The 18,631-nt window shown below is 45.4% G+C and overlaps 1 protein-coding gene across 2 annotated transcripts; it reads right to left on the reverse strand.

Annotated features, from left to right (window-relative positions):
* Positions 1 to 1,913: 1,913 nt before the first annotated feature.
* Positions 1,914 to 16,405, reverse strand: UPK1B (uroplakin 1B). Of its 2 annotated transcripts, none has more exons than XM_067546049.1 (8): positions 16,352 to 16,405; positions 10,485 to 10,575; positions 9,617 to 9,817; positions 7,981 to 8,055; positions 6,358 to 6,480; positions 5,836 to 6,015; positions 4,552 to 4,635; positions 1,914 to 3,515 (listed from the first exon to the last, which is right to left on the reverse strand). In XM_067546049.1, exons 2-8 carry the CDS (start codon positions 10,554 to 10,556, stop codon positions 3,465 to 3,467), a joined length of 786 nt encoding a protein of 261 aa, XP_067402150.1. In that variant the 5' UTR covers positions 10,557 to 10,575; positions 16,352 to 16,405; the 3' UTR covers positions 1,914 to 3,464. The 2 variants fall into 2 exon arrangements, with proteins under 2 accessions (XP_067402150.1, XP_067402151.1); XM_067546050.1 differs by lacking the exon at positions 16,352 to 16,405 and adding an exon at positions 13,503 to 13,627.
* Between the last annotated feature and the right edge of the window lie 2,226 nt (positions 16,406 to 18,631).

Genomic DNA, 18,631 nt, shown 5'->3' on the forward strand with positions numbered 1-18,631 from the left:
AGGTACTTTTCTGAGGAAGGGTACGGGAGCTTGACAGTGCGCACATGTGAGGGGGCAGGTGGGTCAAGCTGAGGGGCTGTGGCAGGTAGCGGAAAGAGGACGGCAGCACTAAACAGTAACGTGACAGAGGAACTTAGCATATGGAACTTTATTAGCAATATGGAATTAGGACCTTCGCACAGCTCGAGCTTTATGATAAAAGTGACACGCGGTGGCATGATCTGCATATACAATTCACAGCTAGACATGAACGTTACAAAGGCATGTACGAAGACTTGAGCCTCAGAGCCCTTCAGCCAGGGAGATCACACAGCACAGCTACAAAGTACGTGCGTGGAGGGAAAGACATTCAATGCACTTTCAAGAGTTTTATTGTCAGCTTATCTGAGTTATGCATTATTTATTCACCTAGACCAGCACTATGGGCACGTCAGAGATAAGGTATAGCCCTCCATGAAGCAGTGGTCCAGAATGTGGAAAACTAGGAGGGTCCCTATACAGCTATTCATTAGCACATGAACCTGTTTGCTTCCATTCCTTCTCTCTTGTGCTACCTTACCTCTACTGCTCTGAACTTCCCCACCCACCCTTGGAATCTGACAACCCCAGTGGGGAGCTGCAGCGATTGGAATGAAGACCCTCAACGCAGGCAAACCAGAAAGAGCGGTGCAGGATTCCTCTGAGCCTGCTTGACAGCATTCTACCCTGCGTCCATTCTGCTCTTGCCCCCTGAGTGGAGATGCTCAAAACGGCCACTCCAGACAACAGCACTGCCAGCTCTCCTGCTATATGATGTTTCTCCTAAAGCCATAGCTCCTGGAGTCAAGTGGTTACTTCACAAGCTCATTTGAAAAGAATGAAAGGATGTTTCTATTCCTCATGCTTGTAGAGAGTTAAAAACCACGACCAGCAAGGGAGCCAGAGGCTCAGGAACCAAAAGGCAAAACACAAAAAAAAACAACCCACCCCAACTTGAGATTTTTAAATAATCCTTGAAATCAATCATGATTTCAGTGCTCGGCGGCAGCAGTATCAAGACAACACTTTCTCGCACGCTCTCATTCCCCATTTGCCTATCAAAGAGAGATGGCATCTTCATTCACTCTATTTCACTAACTGGCCTAAGGCAGATTAATTTCAGAGTTTTATTCTTCCCTCCAGATGGCCTCCTCTCACCCACAGCTAGTAAAGCAGAAGATCCCAGAAGGAGATAATCTTCTGTCAGCCCAGCCATCTAACCCTGTGGTTTTGATATTTTCATTTTTGCAAGCCACTTCTTCAGACACATCAGTACAGAGGAGGTGTCAACAGGGCGGTGCGGACTATCATTCAAAGCTTGGGGCTCTGCAGAACTCCTGAGTGCCGCCTAAGACCAAGTAAGAGCTCAAGATTTCATGCTGAAAGTGGGTATGTGTCTATCGGGCAGCCAGACAGAAGCAGGTGTTGTCATGACACATGGGGGATGGGCTGGCTGTCACCCCAGCACAATAGGCGTGTGTTTGGCGAGCGAGGAGAAGCTGCATGTGTGTGCATGCTCATGTAAAAATGATGCACTGACTTCTGCTCTTCCTCCTCCCCAGAGGTGTTTGGCCTCAAAAGTGACATAAAAGCTGCAGCTCTTTGCTATTGCTACTCTGCCTTACAAGTCACTAAGGCACGTGGGAACCATAGTAGCTAAAACTAAATGTGTAGCTTCACGAGAGGTCTAACTGTCTGCTCAAGCCAATCCTGGGGGAGGATTTGGTACTAAAACACTGCTTGTGGTGATGTTTTAGAGTCCATCCTCTTGAAGGAGGCAGCCATCATATCACCAAGGCAGCCTGCCTTCTGGTGTCCACCCCCCTCCAAAACAGATTCCCTTCCACCCCCGCTCCAAAAGCCACCATGTGTCAGTGACCCAACTCTAATTCAAGAGTTCTAGCCATCCATCCTTCATGATTCGACTGACAAGGCTGGTCAGCTCCAGACTTTTCTTACAGCACAACGTTCTAGGTGCACAGACAGTGGCAACTCAGTACCTGGGGTAGGTGTGGAGCCACGCACTTTTTGAACCCAGATCCACACAGCCCAACATTCAGGTGTCTGGATGCAGGCGGTGGAGCCTCGATTTACTCAAGACCCATGACCGTAAGAACTTAACTCAGCTTTTTTTTTTTATTATTAAAGATTTGCAGAATATACAGAAACACTAACAATCATGGCCACTGGCAGGTTCTTAGAAGCTGACCCACTACACTTAAACAGGTTTCTGATAAAACATTCTGTACAAGGAACACATGTCACACAATGCATGTAACTGAGAAAACATTTGTTAGGAGTTACACCAGATCAGAGTGAACCAGTTTGAGCCTCTCTTAAGCAGACAACTACTATTGACCTAAGTGGGAGTTTTAACTGCTTATGCTAGGACACAACTGGGTTCAGTGAGGTTATAGAAGAACATATGAGTAAGAATTAATAGTTGCCCTTGATAGCAAGTTACCCTACTTGTTCAAGAGGGCTCAGTCACATGCACTGAGTTAGCCAGAGGTGGAAAGTGGAGTAGGCTGGTGGGGGTGGGAAAGGAGGAATATTTTGTCCTGTTAACACATTTGAGTACAAGATTGTATTTTTTCAGGATATCCAAGGAGCTGTGGAAACTGTTAGGTCACAGTCTTAGGAGGCAAAATATTGCATGCATTGGTACCATTTCAGAGAGGTGGGTGTCTTATAGCTTACCAGTGACAAAAACCAGAGGCAGTCTTGAACAAAGGAAGCATATTATGATGTAGTGAATTATCCTTTGACTCGGGTTGACTAGTAACCTACATTTATCCTTTAAGACTGTTTTCTACCTTCTGCTATGCCTAACTTCCCAAAGAGTCTGCCTCCTTCTTATAGGAGACAGATGTCTTGAATAGAGGCCAGAACTAAATCTGAATGGTAAATAAACTTGGTGATTCCTGCAGTTACATGTCTAAGTTTCCCCTTCCTTGCAGAGAGGAATGCCAGCAGCGGCTCTGTAATGTCGTGACAGCATCTCTCACACGTACTATATACCAAAAGCTTCATGCATCAGATTTGTTCTCATATCCTTTATATTAACCCTAGGTTAAAGAAATTGTTTTTTGGAGTAAGTACATTTACGTGCCATTTCCCATTCCAATGCCATTTCCAGAAGGATTAGAGCATCTATCTCATACTCAAGACGTCTTCAGAACAGTGAAGGATTTGGGTCAGTTAATAGGCATAAAAGCTAAAGAACTCCAGTAAGGTTAAGGGAAACAATGTTCTTTCCTGGAAGGATCAGCTCAGTGTATCAGTCTGTCAGGTTTTCAGGGAGATGTGGGGAGGAATGGTAATGGGGGGACTGGGAGAGCCTCAAATCCTCCAGCGCACAAGAGGAATAGTACAGATGAACAAATGCAATTTCATGCACCAAGAGATCAGGAGGGGTTGTTGGGAGGATATTGGATATTGGATCTTCAATATTCAATTCTGCTCCAGTAGAACATGGTGCAGATAAGAACACAGAACTGAAAAAAGAGGAAAAGAGGCTGTTAGTGAAGAAAGTCAATTTTTAAAAGAATGACAATCCCAGATATTTCAACCTTTCAGTGGATCAAGTCAGGGATTTCCATCACTGAATCCACCCCAGGTAGCTGCAGGCGGTTGCAGCTTTACACAGGAGCCAACTCTTCAATACAAGAGTTGTTCACTGCAAATGGCTTGCCCGGCTCCGGCTCAATTTGCCTGAGTTTAGCGCCTTTGGGAGTTATCTGCAGTTAGGCTGTAGAACCAGTGCTGTAGGTGCTTATGTATTGATTTCAGTCTAGAGGTTGCCCTTGAACTTTTTGCCATGACTGTTTCGTAGGTGATCAGTTGCTCATCATGAATAGCAAATACTTTAAGTCCTGGTGTATTTTTTTCATTTGAAGACTCAAGCCCAAAGAGCTTTGAAGTGGCCACATAAGCATTTCCAGCAAAAGTCTATTAGCAAGGGTAATTGACATGTGACATCCTCAGGGGCATACAGGTAGTATATATATATATATATTTTGTGTGGATGTTGCCCACAATGGTAAATAGGCTGAGAATCACTGCACTGGGCTGAGGCGGGAGAGTTCATATTGGTTAGCTCACATAACTAGTTTGACTTTATGGGCCCTGGGATCAGTCCACTGGCAGAGGCTTCTGATTTGCAGGGTCAAAAGAAAGCGAGTTAGCTATACAGTACAGAGGGTTTTTTTTGGAATGTCAGCAGGGTGCACTTATGGGAATTGAGCGCAGTTGCCATTAATGTCTGAGCATGTAGAGGTCAGACCAGCACTGGTGATCTTCAGAACACAGCCTGACTTAATGGAACAGAGCTCACACAGCTTAATCTGGAGACAGTCCTTCAAGACAGCCCACCTCCCTTAACCTCCCAAATGTGTTTCCAACTCAGAATGGCCCTACGGTTGGATGTGGAGCTACTAGTTCTCCAGGCATCAGTCCTTTCACTGGTGCCAATCCCCATTTCACTCATGTTGAGTAGAGAGGGGAAAAAATACCCAGATATTAAATACTCACAGTCCAGCAGAGAATGGCAAAGCCAAACCAGGCAACACCCCATGCATGTCTGTTCATCGGACCAGAGATAATGTCATAGCAACCCTGTGGGAGCAGAGCCAACAAGCAGCAAATCAAGAACAGAGTTTGAGCTTTTACCAACTGCGTTACAAGCTCAGATCTCTCTTGGAGAGAGGTGGCGTTCTCATTCTCCAGGAAGCACAAGCGCACAACTAGCTAGTTTGCACTACATTAACAAGTAAGCTAGAACATGTGGTGGTTGGACTGCAACCATTGCTGTCCGAATGTTCAGCTTGGTCTCAGAAGATAGCTTATAGTTGGAATCCCACCCCACGGCTCTGCCAATGCGCCGATACAAGAGGAAGAAATAGATCCCGATTAGGGCTTTATATTCCCTCTGGAAACAGATCCTCCTCAAATATTTCAGGCCAAGTTACTGTATTAATTATGCCTTTTTGCATCAAATCGCCTGGAGAACATGACTTTTCTGTTTTGCCAGTGGGAATATAGCTGAAGAAGACAGCCCTCTGCTAAATTGCTAGAAGCTACTGGTCATATGAATTCCCCCACAGCCCCCACCTCCAAACATGCACCTTCGATGCAACCAGTAGTTTGTCCCTGTGAACAGGATGCTTCACTGAATGGATTCTGCCGTTCAGGCTGCCCGCCCTGCTCCCAAAAAACTCAGCAACATACAGTTTACCAGGCACTGCACTACGGCAGGTTACTAGTGTTTGGGAAAGGTACCAGAAAACCAACAGTCCCTTCTATGCCACAGAAGTCAGCAAAAGCTTCCCACATGGTGCCTTATCAACATGGCTTTGTCCCTTCCCATCTCTAGAACTGGGTCCTTTGGGTAGGTTAAGATAATTTAGTCCCTATGTATGTAGTATCAGTCACCATTCAAATGGCTGGTGCTCAGCCAACACGGTCAACTATGCCAACCCTCTCGGTTATGAAGTCAGCCACCCTCAGAATGCAAGTTCTTTGGGCGGTACTGTCCTGGGCTGGCATCTTGTACCAGTTCCACTGGAACAGCACCCCTCTATTGTGTCCTGTGTCCCAAACATCAGGAATGCTCCTATCTTACTCTATCCTAGGCCAGTGATGTGGACAGGAAGCTACAGAAGTTTCTCCTCCTCAGAAAGCCATTGGGAACTAGCAGATCTCTCCTGTACCCCTAGTATGTCATAAGCTTCCAATCCCCATGCTTCTCCCCCACCCCCATGAGATAATCCCACTCATAAATGTAAAGTCAAAAAGTAAAAGCAGAGAGATTCTTGCCTTATTATTATAGTAGCCAGAGACACCCAGTTTGCAGCCATCTAAGTTGATTGGAATTCCTTGGACATCCATGACACAGCACTGGCGTGGCCAAGGGAACTCTGAATCACTGTTCCTGCTCCTGAACACAGACATGTAGTTCTGCCAGTCAGATGGGCCATTCACACCACAGCACTGGTTCTGGATTTGGGAGAGAGAGAATTGAGATTCCACGTACAAACATTATACAGGATCTGACATCCAGTTTGGAGGTGCATGCCCATGCACACATGTGACTAGCTTGCATCACACCAGGTATAAACAGATGTATGGGGAACATAACATATTGACTGATATTTGAAGGGCCTGAAGTATCATTCGATACACCAGCAGGAGTGGGATGCTGGAGGTTGGGCTAGGCCTCAGCTGAAGATTCTAAGCCAGATTCTAGCCTTCTTTTATTACTGAAAGATTCCAGGGTGTGAGAAATTCCAGAGCTGTGCAATGTTTAGATGCTATCTTTAGTTAAAAGAGCATGATCACCTGCAGCATGAGGCGGTCCCATGTCCTGGTGACACCTTCACTCATCCACTTATCATCATTGCTGGCTGGTTCTGGGTTCTGATACTTTTCCAGCATTTGCTTCAGGAAGAGATTAGGTGTGAACTACAAGACAAATGAGATAGAGAGAGCACACGTGATGTTACAAGATGAATCGATTCCCAGGTCAGAAGTAACCACTGTGATCATCTAATCTGACCACCTGTATAACACAGGCCATAGAACTGCCCCCAAAAGAATTCCTAGAACAGATCTTTTAGAAGAAAAATCCAATCTTGATTTTAAAATTGTTAGCGATGGAGAATCCACCATGACCCTTGCTAAATTGTTCCACTTGTTCAAAAATTATGCCTTATTTCCAGTCTGAATTTGTCTACCTTCAACTTCCCACCATTGGCTCATGTTAAACCTTTCTCTGCTAGATTGAAGAGACCATTAAATATTTGTTCTCCATGTATATATTTATAGAATGTAATCAAGTCACCCTTTAACCTTTTCTTTGTTACGCTATCACTATAAATGAATGTGTTCTAATCCTTTAATCATTCTCCTGGCTCGTCTCTGAACCCCCTCCAAGTCATCCACATTTTTCTTGAATAGTAGACACCAGAACGGCACACAGTTCCAGTGGTCACAACAATGCCAAATACAAAGGTAAAATAACCTCTCTACTCCTACTCACCATTCCCTCTTTATGCATCCAAGAATTGCATTAGCCTTTTTAGCCGTAGAATCACACCTGGAGTTCATGTCTAGCTATTTCCACCATTACCTCCAAATTTTTGTCAAAGTCCCTGCTTCTCAGGCTAGAGGCCTCCATGCTGTAAGTATGCCTACATATTTTGTTCTTAGATGTATACATTTAGTATATTAAAAACACATATTGTTTGCTTGTGCCCAGTTTACCATGTTACTAGATGCCTTTCTGAATCGAGCATGTTTTCTGCTCCATTAGGAGTAGGGAACCAGCAAAGAGTTTTGTGCAAACAAATTAGTTTGGAAGTCTTTCTCCTTCAACCTGAGATGCCAGGAATTAGAGAACCAGACTCTGAGAGCATCAGAAAACCTACAGATTCCAGAGTCTGACAGCTGAACATGTCCTCGGATCGGGTTTGCCTGTGTGGAGGCAAGGAAAGAAGCTATTTGTTAGCATCTGGAGGCTTGTTTGGAGCTAGAGCACTGAACATACAACTTTTTCCAACAGCTGTAAGAACCTACATGGCCTCTCCCCTTCTCAAGTCCTACCATTTGAGCATTACTAGTGATCTTCCATCACTAACACCTACAATGGCACTGTCAATCTGCAGCTGAAAAACATGCCAAGGTCCAGTAGCCTCAGTTAATGGACAGACTGTTTGCGTGAAGAAATTCTTCTTTCCTTGACCCGAGATTATGGAATTACGTATGCCTCTAGGAGGCTAAACCTTCTCTTCAGTGATTCGGCTGTATCCATTACTGTCCAGACTCTAAGCCAGCCCTCTCCTCAGTTTTCCACTCTGCCCTAGATGCAGTGTATGCATAGAGCTCTGGCATTTTGTGAACAGGTTCAAACACTCCACCTCCATCCTACTCTTGAAAGAACGTGCATGGGAAACCGCTACTCACAAAATCTCGGTGCGTTGCTGCTGTGATGCATGAGGCCACTTCAAATCCATAGGTGATCAACATCAGAATGATATACTGGGAACGAATCGGAGCAGAAGGCAGAGTTAGCTCTCAGATCTGGATCTATTCTCAACATCAGATTCAAGGTATTTTGGAGCAGGGTTCCTTCCCCCCACCACCACCCTGTGAGCCCTAGCCTCCACCTGTACCCTACCTGAACAACCTTGAGACTCAGAATCAAGTTTCTTCCCCCTCCACCTTGAGAGTCCCATTCATCCAAGTTCTACCCTGTCATTAACAGATATATTCCATAATCTGGATTTAAAGGGAAGCCCTGTCATTAGTGAGGTGGTTGTTTTATTCCCTAAATCATAAGGGTTCATATTCTCATTTTATTTGTATTCTGCCTGATGGAACTGTGGCTGCTTTCATTATCAATATCACGGTTTTATCCTTCTTAGGAAGCAGCTACGTTCTTTGCCCCAATGGTATCTTGAGAGTGAGAGTCTGAGGTTTATTACATGCTATAGAAAGTTATCAGTCTTAAAATTTGTTTCATGGAATTTTTGCTTTTTATGGTATAGACACAGATCAGACTTCTCCACTCTCCTTCGTTATTAGAGCTTCTGAAGAATTAGATAAGAAGCTGCACAATGATCTATTGACCAAGCATCTGTACATCATTTTAGCATGGTCTATGGCTAGTCCAACAACTCCAAGACACTTTCCAACCACATAGATATTATGGAAGGCAAAGTTTCCTCACAGCAGGGATTCAGTCTTACTTTGATGAATTTCAGAAGCCTATGTAGAGGTATCAATATTTTATGCCACCTACCAGTGAATAATGAGGACACAAGCTTGAGTGTTCAGTAGGAATTTACACTGTATGACCATGTCAAATATGTTGTTCAGGATTCTGCTGGAGACTCAGAGACCAATCAAGGCATTTGTACCACACCTGTATCCATATGGTGCCATATTAAGGTATCCCAAGGAGTGATGTGTGACTATATTGTCTAAAAACCCAGACAACTATAATACAGCTACAGCCCTTGCACTGCAGTATTTGCCGCCTCTAGACCAGAGGACAGGCAGCACAACCCACTACACGACCACCATTTTGATTCCTAGTCCCCCAGGCTCTCTCTCAAACCAACCCAGCTAATGGGAGAAGGGAAGCCTGTTATGATATGAACCCTCTACTGGGCTCAGTTCCATTAACAAGGAGCCAATTTCCTTCCCTTTCCCCATTGGTAGGTTGTTTCAGTGGGGGGAAGTGAAGCTGAAGTAGCAGGTGCCAACTTGTTCTGAAGGGGACAAGGTTCAATCAGTCATTCTAGTCACCTGTGGTCATGGGTTCGAGTTGTGGATCAGTTACCAAGGAACTAGTCTCCCACACTCGTCCTATTTCCTGGTCTAGACTTCCTTTGTTCCTGGGCAATGGGGCTGTCCTAGATGTCAAAGGGGAGGAGGGTGCCTCTTTAGGTCTCATTGGGCCCTACTGCCATTGAAGGTCTAGAAAATTACAACCAAAATCTTGAAGTTAGCTGCGTTCAACAGCTAGTGAGCAGAATACTAGGATGACATGCTCTCAGTCTCTTAACGACCTGTGGACTAATATCACTACACTTACCACCAGCAGCATCGTCCTGTTTGACTTAATGACCCCAATGATGCCGAGGACAGACAGATTAAAGAGAGCAAAGCCAACGAAGATGCCAATCCAGGCAGCACCGTAGATGTCATCGTTATTAGTGGCTTCCAGCAGAGGATACAGAGTCTGCTGATCCGACACGAAGAAGATGCACTCTGCGGTCAGTGCAATGCCGCACATCTGAGAACCAGAAGTCAGACTCCCATAAGGTCAGCCCAAAGCAGTACCACAGCTATGTCCAAGGAGAGCGTCTATTAAATCACATTCCTCCTTCTGCCCCCCACACAAGGCAGGAATTGGCCAGAGAGACCACCCCCTCTCCACAAGCCCACAATTCACTGTGTTCTGTCCTCAAACAGGAATTGGAGACATAAAACTCACTGAGCTTGGGCCTTCTCTCCCCCAGGCCAGCATAGCACATACCCACTGGGTGTGTCTTCAAACAAGATTTGGAGCATTCCTTTAAGAATGGCATTAACATAACCTTTTCCATCACTGTGGGAAGAAGCCTGGCTGGAAAGAGGAGTTCAAGAACAGGGGCTGTTCCATCCAGAACCCATGGCACAACGCTTGTTCTTCTAGATATAATATCGCTGCCCCTACGACCCACCAGGCCACGGCCCCTCACCCATCTAATCCCTTACTGAATTCATTTGCTTGCATCAGTCAGCCTGGACCCTGACCTCTCACCTAGCATTGTATTTATTTTATTTAGTTGTAGTGGTAACACAAAGAATGACCCCATTGCTGGGACTTGCCTTTTATAAGAAGGCATCTGATGAGGAGTGAAGAGCCCCTGAAGAAACTATCACTCCATCCCTGTCCCTCACAGCCTCAGATGACTTACCCCAATAATCACATTGCCAAGAATTAGCAGGCCTTGGAAACAGCGCACTCCATTATCATCACCTTTCGCCATCTTCAGCTCTTAATACTACCTGGGGGGAGGAGGGGAAAAGGGTTTTCAGGACATCCATTTCTAGAACAAAGCTGTATGACTTGTAAGTTTTCCCTGAGGAAAACCAAACAGAACTCCACAAGCCCCCACATGTGCTCTTCTCTGCAGGCTTCCAGTTTTAGAAGGGAAAAGTCAGTGCTGGTGAAAGGTATCCTGTTAGCAGTCTGAGCTCCTCCAGTCATCCTAGGGGCAAGGAGATCAGCAATATTTGTGTGGGCTGCGGCAGGTGGTTTGGCCCTTGCCTACACTGGGAATTTTAGTCACCACCAATGTGAGCCTCTAACATGAGTGCTATTTATACTGATGCAGCTACATCGTGGCGAGAGTCCCTGTGTATACCATGATAGACCAGGCATAAAAGTTAAAGAGTTGAATGTACCCTACACACTTTTTCACTGAAGACATCTTCTCCAGCCCAGACAGCTATTCACTCTGTAACCTAGTTCTCTCCCTCTCCCCCTCCACTCCCACCAATTGCACTATGTCAGCCACAATTTTGTGGTGGCCAGTTCTGCTCTGTCATAAACACCCACCATGCCCACCTTCCTACAGAAGTTGGTGTCCAGGTCAGAGATATCTGGCCCATTTTCATACCAGCAAATCACAGCTGTCTACTCTGTGGCTTTGGTCTATAGCTAGTATATACATCCTGGTGATTTCTTTCTTCCCAACTCATCCCTACCTGTGAGATCATGGGCTCCTTCTCCAACTGTGTACCTCAGGCTATGGCTTCTGTCTTTGAAGCAGTGCTATTTCCTTTGGTTTCACAGTAGATAACCTGCAGCAAAATCTGACTCAGTGTCTTCCTAGTGAGAGACACACCCAGGTTGGGAACTGAAGGTACCCTAAAGCACTTGTTACAGAGGAGGTCTGCGGGAGGAAGCTGAGCCGCTAGAACATGGGATACTAGCTGAGTAGCATTCCAGCGACATTCTTGAAAACTCTCTACCCTGCGTTCTAGTCCCAGGCACGCCATGTGGGATTCAATCTCCTCCAGTGAGCTGCATACAGGTATCCTCCACAGGCTCAAGAACTCTCAAAAAAAGAGAAGGCTAGATTCTGGAGCTGCTGGGAAGTTGATGATGACCCCTCCTTCAAAGGGGACAGAGTTGAAAAAAAACAGCTGTGATTGTGGGGAGCTGCAGAAGACCCAAGCTGTCAACAGGAGCCTAACCTAGGCCTCATCTGTACCAGCTTCTATACCAAGGGGACAGGTGAAAGTTTAAGAGCTGATAAGGCAACACCTCCACCCCTGGAATGTCTAGACTAGCAATTTCCCTTTCAAGTTTCCCTACTGTTGCTAGCCCCAGGGGGAAATTTTAGTGAACTTAGTATAGACAAAGCCATACTGTCAAATATCAAAGAGATGTAACATTACCCCACACAGGAAAGGTGGGCAGAGAAGAAAGGAGCATCTTATGAGCTCTTCGTCCCCACTAAGCCCCGGTCCCCCATCCTGGGGACTTCCTTAGGTACTCTAAACTGCAGTGGGACAACCAGCAAGCTACTGGAGGTTCACTGGCCAACAAAGCATGGAAACACCAGTGGAAAGAAGAGTTACCTGAGCTTCTGTTCCCTCCTTCTCTAACAACTGTTCTAAGGCCATGCCTGTACTAGTGGCAAAGACATAACCAGAACTTCATACTGCTGCAGGAGTGATTGAGTTGCTCATGCAGAGAAACCTCAGGCATTTTTACCATCGTGTCGTCTATGGACACTCCACTTGTAGTCCTACCATAATGTATAGGCTAGTGTAGACACCCAGGCATTAATTGGATATGGTTCCTAGGGTTGTTCAGCCACTGTCTGGTGTATGCATTTGGGTATGGTAAGAGGAAGAGATGTCGTTAGGGAGCTTCAAACTCAGAGGACAGTGTAGTTTGAGAAAAGCCTCACACAGCATCTCCTTAGCCAGCTGCCGGTCAGGAGATGCCATGCAAGGTAGGGAAATCAGCCCTGCTAGAACCTGAACTCACCCCAGATGTGGGAGACACACAGGTTCAAGTGCCCCACCTGCCTGAGGAGAAGGCATTCACACTGGGGTCTTCCACCTCTCAGGTGTGTGCTGCAACCCTGGAGCTATGGGATACTCTGATGTAGGGGCTGCCTCCATCTCTCCTGTTGAAACTGTTGCACTGGGTATGAAATAAGTATTGGGCCAGAGAGGGAGTCAGAATAACTCTATAGAGATAGGGAGTGCAGTTGCCCTTGCCCTGAGAGGTGGGAAACCCATGTTCAATTCCCTGCTCCACATTAGGCGGGGGGGGAGGGGCCATTAAACATTTGTCTCCCACAACCCCAGTGAGTGCTCTAACCCTCGGCTAAAGGTTATAAGCAAAGCCACCTCTTCTCCCGTCAGCCACGGTGAGAATTTAAGGGTGCTCTGAGAACACCTACTGCATCAGGCCTCCAGGGGAGAGATTACTTTGGGGATCCAGCTGTGGCTTAGGTGTGAGACAGGCACCTAGATTGAGGTGGCTCTCTGCACACTCCCTAGCAGAAACGTAGGCAACCTGGAGACTTTATCAATGAAAATTCAGGCACTTGGGTGCCTCAAGTCCCAACAGGGTTAGGCAGCAGCAGAGCAAAGGGATTGAGGATTTCAGTGGTGCCTAAATGTGGGTCTTACGTGCTTAAGTCCTCTTTTGGATCTAGCCCCAGGTTACTGCAGACCAGCCAGTTATTTGAAGAATCTTGCTTAGGATGTCGCCTCTCAGCCACACCCTGACCCTCTATGAATGAAATTCCTTCTGCAAACTTTGGATACGCTGCATGTTCTCAGAGCCTCCTTTACCGGCCAGATCTTGCCTGCCCCAAGTCTGCTACTACTGCGTGCATGCAATCCCGAGAGAGAAAGGCAAGGACTTCCACAGAAAGGAAGGAAGGGTCAGCTTTCAAAATACTTGCTTTTGACAGGAGGGATAGCGCAGGTGGATACAGTCATCCAATACACCAGCATCCATGTGCGAGCTGGGCTAGTGACAGATTCCTAGTAACACGACAGAGTCCTTAGCCGAGGGAACATGCAGTTACAAGGCGGGTAAGGGCTGAGTAGAATGAGATAGGCGTACACTAGAAGGCCGAAGGTACAGTAACATGCGACAACATAAGCCTCAAGCACCAATAGGAGTCAAAAAGCCCTGAGTTGTATGCCCAGCTCTGCCACCGTCTCCTGGCAAAGACATAACCAGAACTTCATACTGCTGCAGGAGTGATTGAGTTGCTTGGGCCTAGAGGAGAGACTGAAAACCATGTCAGGTGCCATGACAGTGACTGGATCTCCTGGGTGACCAGAGAACCTCTCCTCCCAAAGAGATGAACTATGAATGCCTTAGGAGTTCACATGTCCCACATCAGCCCATTCCAAGCACTTCAGAGGGGGAATGTATTACAAGTGAGAGCAACTAGCATAGCACTTGCTCCAGTAAGGCACCTGCAGAGGTATAACTGTTCAGTACAGCTACCACTTCAAACCCTTACTGAGTGGCAATGGAAACCTCTTTGCTGCTTCCACCTGACCCACTGTAGACTGTTTTCCCTCAGCTGTTCCACCCCACCCCTCCCAAAATCCAGCCACAACCCAGTTCCTCTCTCTCACTAAAGCATGTGGGATTAGATAAATTAGTCCAAATTCAAGAGTTGCAGCATCACTGCTCTTCAGTAAACTATGGGCAGGTCTGTGCTTTTCATGTCCCCACGAGCTCCACCAGGAACCGGTTTGGCCTATACTCCCTTCCCCACACAAAGGGCAACTGGCTGTGATAGACCCGAAATGCAAGTGGAGGGAGAGGGGGAAGTGGAAAAGATGCACTGAGAACTAAGCCCTTTAGAGTTTTGGGTGCCCAACCGAAGGTAGATTTTTTAGAGGAACTGAGCAACCACATCTCCCACCCAGCAGCAGCTCCGGAGATTCCAGCTCAAGACAAGTATAATGAAGACCATTTAAGTGGGTGTGTGGGAGGGGAGTGCACATATTTTCTCTTCTCCTCCCTCCCCCAACTTGGCCAGCGCATGAGTGCTCCCCTCAGAACAGCCACCACGCTAATGCACACTACCAGGTTCTCGCCTCACATCCCCTCCCTCCCAGTTTCATGGAGGGATTCGTACATCACATTCTTAATGAGGGCAATAAGAAGCCAGAGACAAGGGACCCAGTAGTTTTACTGGGCAGCCTAATGTAGGGTTTACCCATCATTCAATCCAAGGTGTTGATTCCAAATGCGTCATCAGTCACATTTAGAGCCGTTCATGCAGAATTAAAACCAAACCCTGCAGCGGCAGAAAGGTTGGGTTTATCCACTCAGCACTAACCTGCCTTTAACCTGATTTATTTTAGAAGTGCAAGGACCACACCTTCCATTTCTCTAAGTAACCCAGCCCAGATTACTGAGTATGTCTCTTGTAACCTTAGAAAAATGTTTTTACTCATGTTCAGATAATGAGCACTGACAGCCAAATACCAAGGTGTGTCTCTTAAAGCCGTTCCTCAGCTTAACCATGGAGGGTTACTGCATACTGCCTCCCTCACACATTCAAAACAGAAGTTCCCATTCTTGTATCCAGCTTTGTTGTAGCTACATGGGTCCCAGGATATTAGTGAGACAAGGTGGGTGAGATAATATCTTTTACTAGACCAACTTCTGTTGGTGAGAGAGACAAGCTTCTGAACTTACAAGAGCTCTTCTTCAGGTCAAGAAGAACTCTATGTAAGCTTGTCTCTCTCACCAACAGAAGTTAATTCAATAAGAAATATTATCTCTCCCAACTTGTCTCTTTAAGTTCCCACTCTTAACAGCTTGTAAATCTTAACCATAAGGGTAACTGAGTCCTAACAGTAGCAGAGACAGGTTTTCATTAGATAAAATGACAGTTAGTGGAAAATTAACACTTCAAGGAACTTGAAAGTTAGTTAGTATCTTAAATTTTGGAGACTAAAGACAAAGGGAGAGATGTGCGATCTTATGGATAAGTTTAGCCACCATATAGAATACTTTGGACTTTGTGAATGAAAGATGCTATAGGAACTGAACATTTTACAAGTGTTAATTCACCATTAGTAACTTTGCTTTCTTTGAACAAAAAACTACAACAAACTCTTCTAAAAACATCATTCACCACTGAAATGTTATCACCTCTGAGATGGAACAGCTTGTTTAACAGCATTCAGGCACTAGATAGTTTAGCAAAGGAAGGATACAATCCCCAACCAGTTATTTCAGATCACTGTAATAAAAACAGCTTCACTAACCAAGTGCCTTACTAATTAAGTCTCCTTTAAAGAGAAATTGTTTGCTATGCAAGGATGTGTATGAGAACACTGGAGTGATAGTTAAATTATCAGGAATAATCACCTAGGAAATAAAATTGTAAGGAACAATTGTTTTCCTCCCTCCTTCCGTCATTAGTTTTATTGAGCCAAACCAGAATAGGGTTTTTTCCTCCCCACCTTTTCTTCTTTCACAAGAGGAGCAAGTGTAGAGGTCACATTTTTATCTGTAACCCTTACTGCCTGCCCCTCAGATATGTTGGCAATACATAACTCTTTTCCTCCAAATCTTAATATCCCTTCATGCAGCAAACTAAAGAAAGATACTTAATAAGCACCTGCAGTTAATTCCACCCAGTTACCAAACACCCACTCACTTATAATGCTAGAGTACTTAAATAAACCATTAACGCTGAAAGCCTCCTTATTCTTTGTATCACACAGTAGTAGTTTGAATACCTCATTAAAAGGAATACAGCCATTTACTCACCTTTACTGTACTACTATCCCACAGAAACACTACCCCACCTGTAAAGCAGAGCAACCCCCCCTCTCCCCCCCCCCCACCTGTCTTTAAAGGGCCCTGAGTGCTTGAGAAAGATGGTTTTGATTGGTGGGGTGCTCAACACATGAGAGGAACCTGTTTCTAACCAAACCTGTTCTTTGGTTGGGATGGGAGCAGAAGGTGTCTCTTTGATTTTCTGATTATACTGGAATGTTGTACTGAAAACATATACCAAAGTGTTTTGATCATTGTACTCTATTGGGGTGGAGAAATGACTCATTCATGTGAGCTCTCTGAACTTTAAAAAGGATGGGTAAATAAGAAGTACGTAAATTGAATGTGACTGACTGATGAACTGTTATTTTAATGACTGGTCAGTATCCCCACACAAATGGTCTGCCTGGAAAAGAGAGAAGGGTTTTTTTAACAAATGCCTTCACTGTCCTGAAAGGAAAAAAAACACCAAATGGGGCTTGCACCCTGCTCTGTTTCTTTATGTTCCATAAAGAAGGCATGAAAGGTAGGTGTGTTTGGGGAGGGGTTGTTAGATTTTTTTTACCACTTTGTTCTTTGATTTTTGTTTTTTTTTTTTACATTAGAAATTCAGGTTTTACCTACCCTAGAATACTCCACGGATTACTAGAGAACTAGTAGGATTATGATATCACACTTCGGGCACTGATCTTGCACATGCTTAACTTTGCGCATAAAGTTAAATACGTGTGGAAGTCTTTGTAGGATCAGTGAGGGAGTGAAAGCTGGTTCACGGAGAGGGGAGAGCTAAGGAACACTTGAGACAAAGGATGTCTTTATTTAAGATTCATCACCCCCTTCCATCCTACTCAGTTACGGTCTGTGAAAAATGCACGATTCACATTTCTGAGATCCTATAAGACTATAATTGACCTTCTTCATATTTTATGTTAAACAAACAAGCAGGAAAAAAACCAAACAAACTTGGGGATAGGGGTGGACGGGGTCCCATTCTTTCAGGACCAATTTATACATCAAAAAAGAGCATAAATGGGCACAAACTCAATTTAAAAAAATCCTCGGTAAGTCACCTTTAAAGTGCCTTAAGGAGTAGTCTAACAGTTTGGGGGCCTCCCCTCCAGGAATCTAAGCAGGATCTGTAAATGACCAAAGAAAAGCCCAGCTCCTGAAGAATGTAGGCCAGGCATTTCACAGACCCCCCTGCATGCTGGACAGGGCTTTGGTAGTTTAACCTGGGCTCTGTGGATGCCCACCTACTGCTGCCAGGAGGACCACATTAGATGGTCACAGGGACAAGTGAAGAAGGAACTAGTTGTTCCATGCAACCACTGTTCTTGTGACACATGGGGTAGATTAGGACAAGGGGGAGCTGGGGAAAAGAAGGTGTTAGGCAGGAGTGTCTGTCATTTGGCTTGTTAAGGTGATGAAAGTGTGAGAAGATGGGAGTTTTCGGTTAGGATAACAGTCCCCTAGAGGAACGAGGCAAAGTCTGCATTTCATCAGAGAAAGTTTCCCTGATTAGAGGACACTTTAAGTGGCAGTGGGGTTTGTGCTGTCACCAAACAATTCATTGCAAGATTTAAAGTATTTGCACTCCTTGGAAGCACAGGTTCCAAGCCCAGGAGGATTGATGCATCCCCTCGTTCTTCTGAAGTACTAGAGAGAAAATGAATGGTGTGCAGTTTATTGGGTCTGCCCCTGTTCTATTGGACATTAAAGATCCCTGGGTGACAGGCATGCCACTTGGCTTCATAGAGCCCCCAGCCAGCCTATATGTGCAGTAGCAGCTAAACATAGGTGTCCATCCTTTGATTGCAGTGGTAATACAGTTTGCTACAGCCCAGGAGGGAATGCAGGAGGGACAATGGTGAGGATAGAAGGGAAACGGAAGCCTTATCTCTTTCCAGAATGAGGCAGTGAGCGTAGAATGTCTGGCTTTGGAAACCAGGTAAGGAAAGCGCTTGCCTAGGAAAAAAGGAGGAGAGGTCAGCATTGTGCTGAGTGAAGCCAGCCAGTCACAAACATGAAGAGAAGCTGTCAAAAAAGTGTCGTTGAGTGTTTGTTCCTTGATATAATCCCCAGTCAAGTGGTTGCAGACAGGCTTTAACATTAATCCTTCCTTGAATTGGAAGGGGGGGCAGATGGAATTCACTTCTTTGCTGTCACTGTTGTTTGTCTAGTGACAGCTTGCTGCCAAACTGGCTTAGCAGGCTGAGAGGGAGATTGTTGGATCAGATCAAGACACAATTTTGAGATCAGATCAAGACAGAA

The sequence above is a fragment of the Emydura macquarii genome, unplaced genomic scaffold, assembly GCF_026122565.2.
Source record: "Emydura macquarii macquarii isolate MOO-44397 ecotype Brisbane River unplaced genomic scaffold, CSIRO-AGI_Emac_v2 contig_1119, whole genome shotgun sequence".
Lineage (NCBI taxonomy): Eukaryota > Metazoa > Chordata > Testudines > Chelidae > Emydura > Emydura macquarii.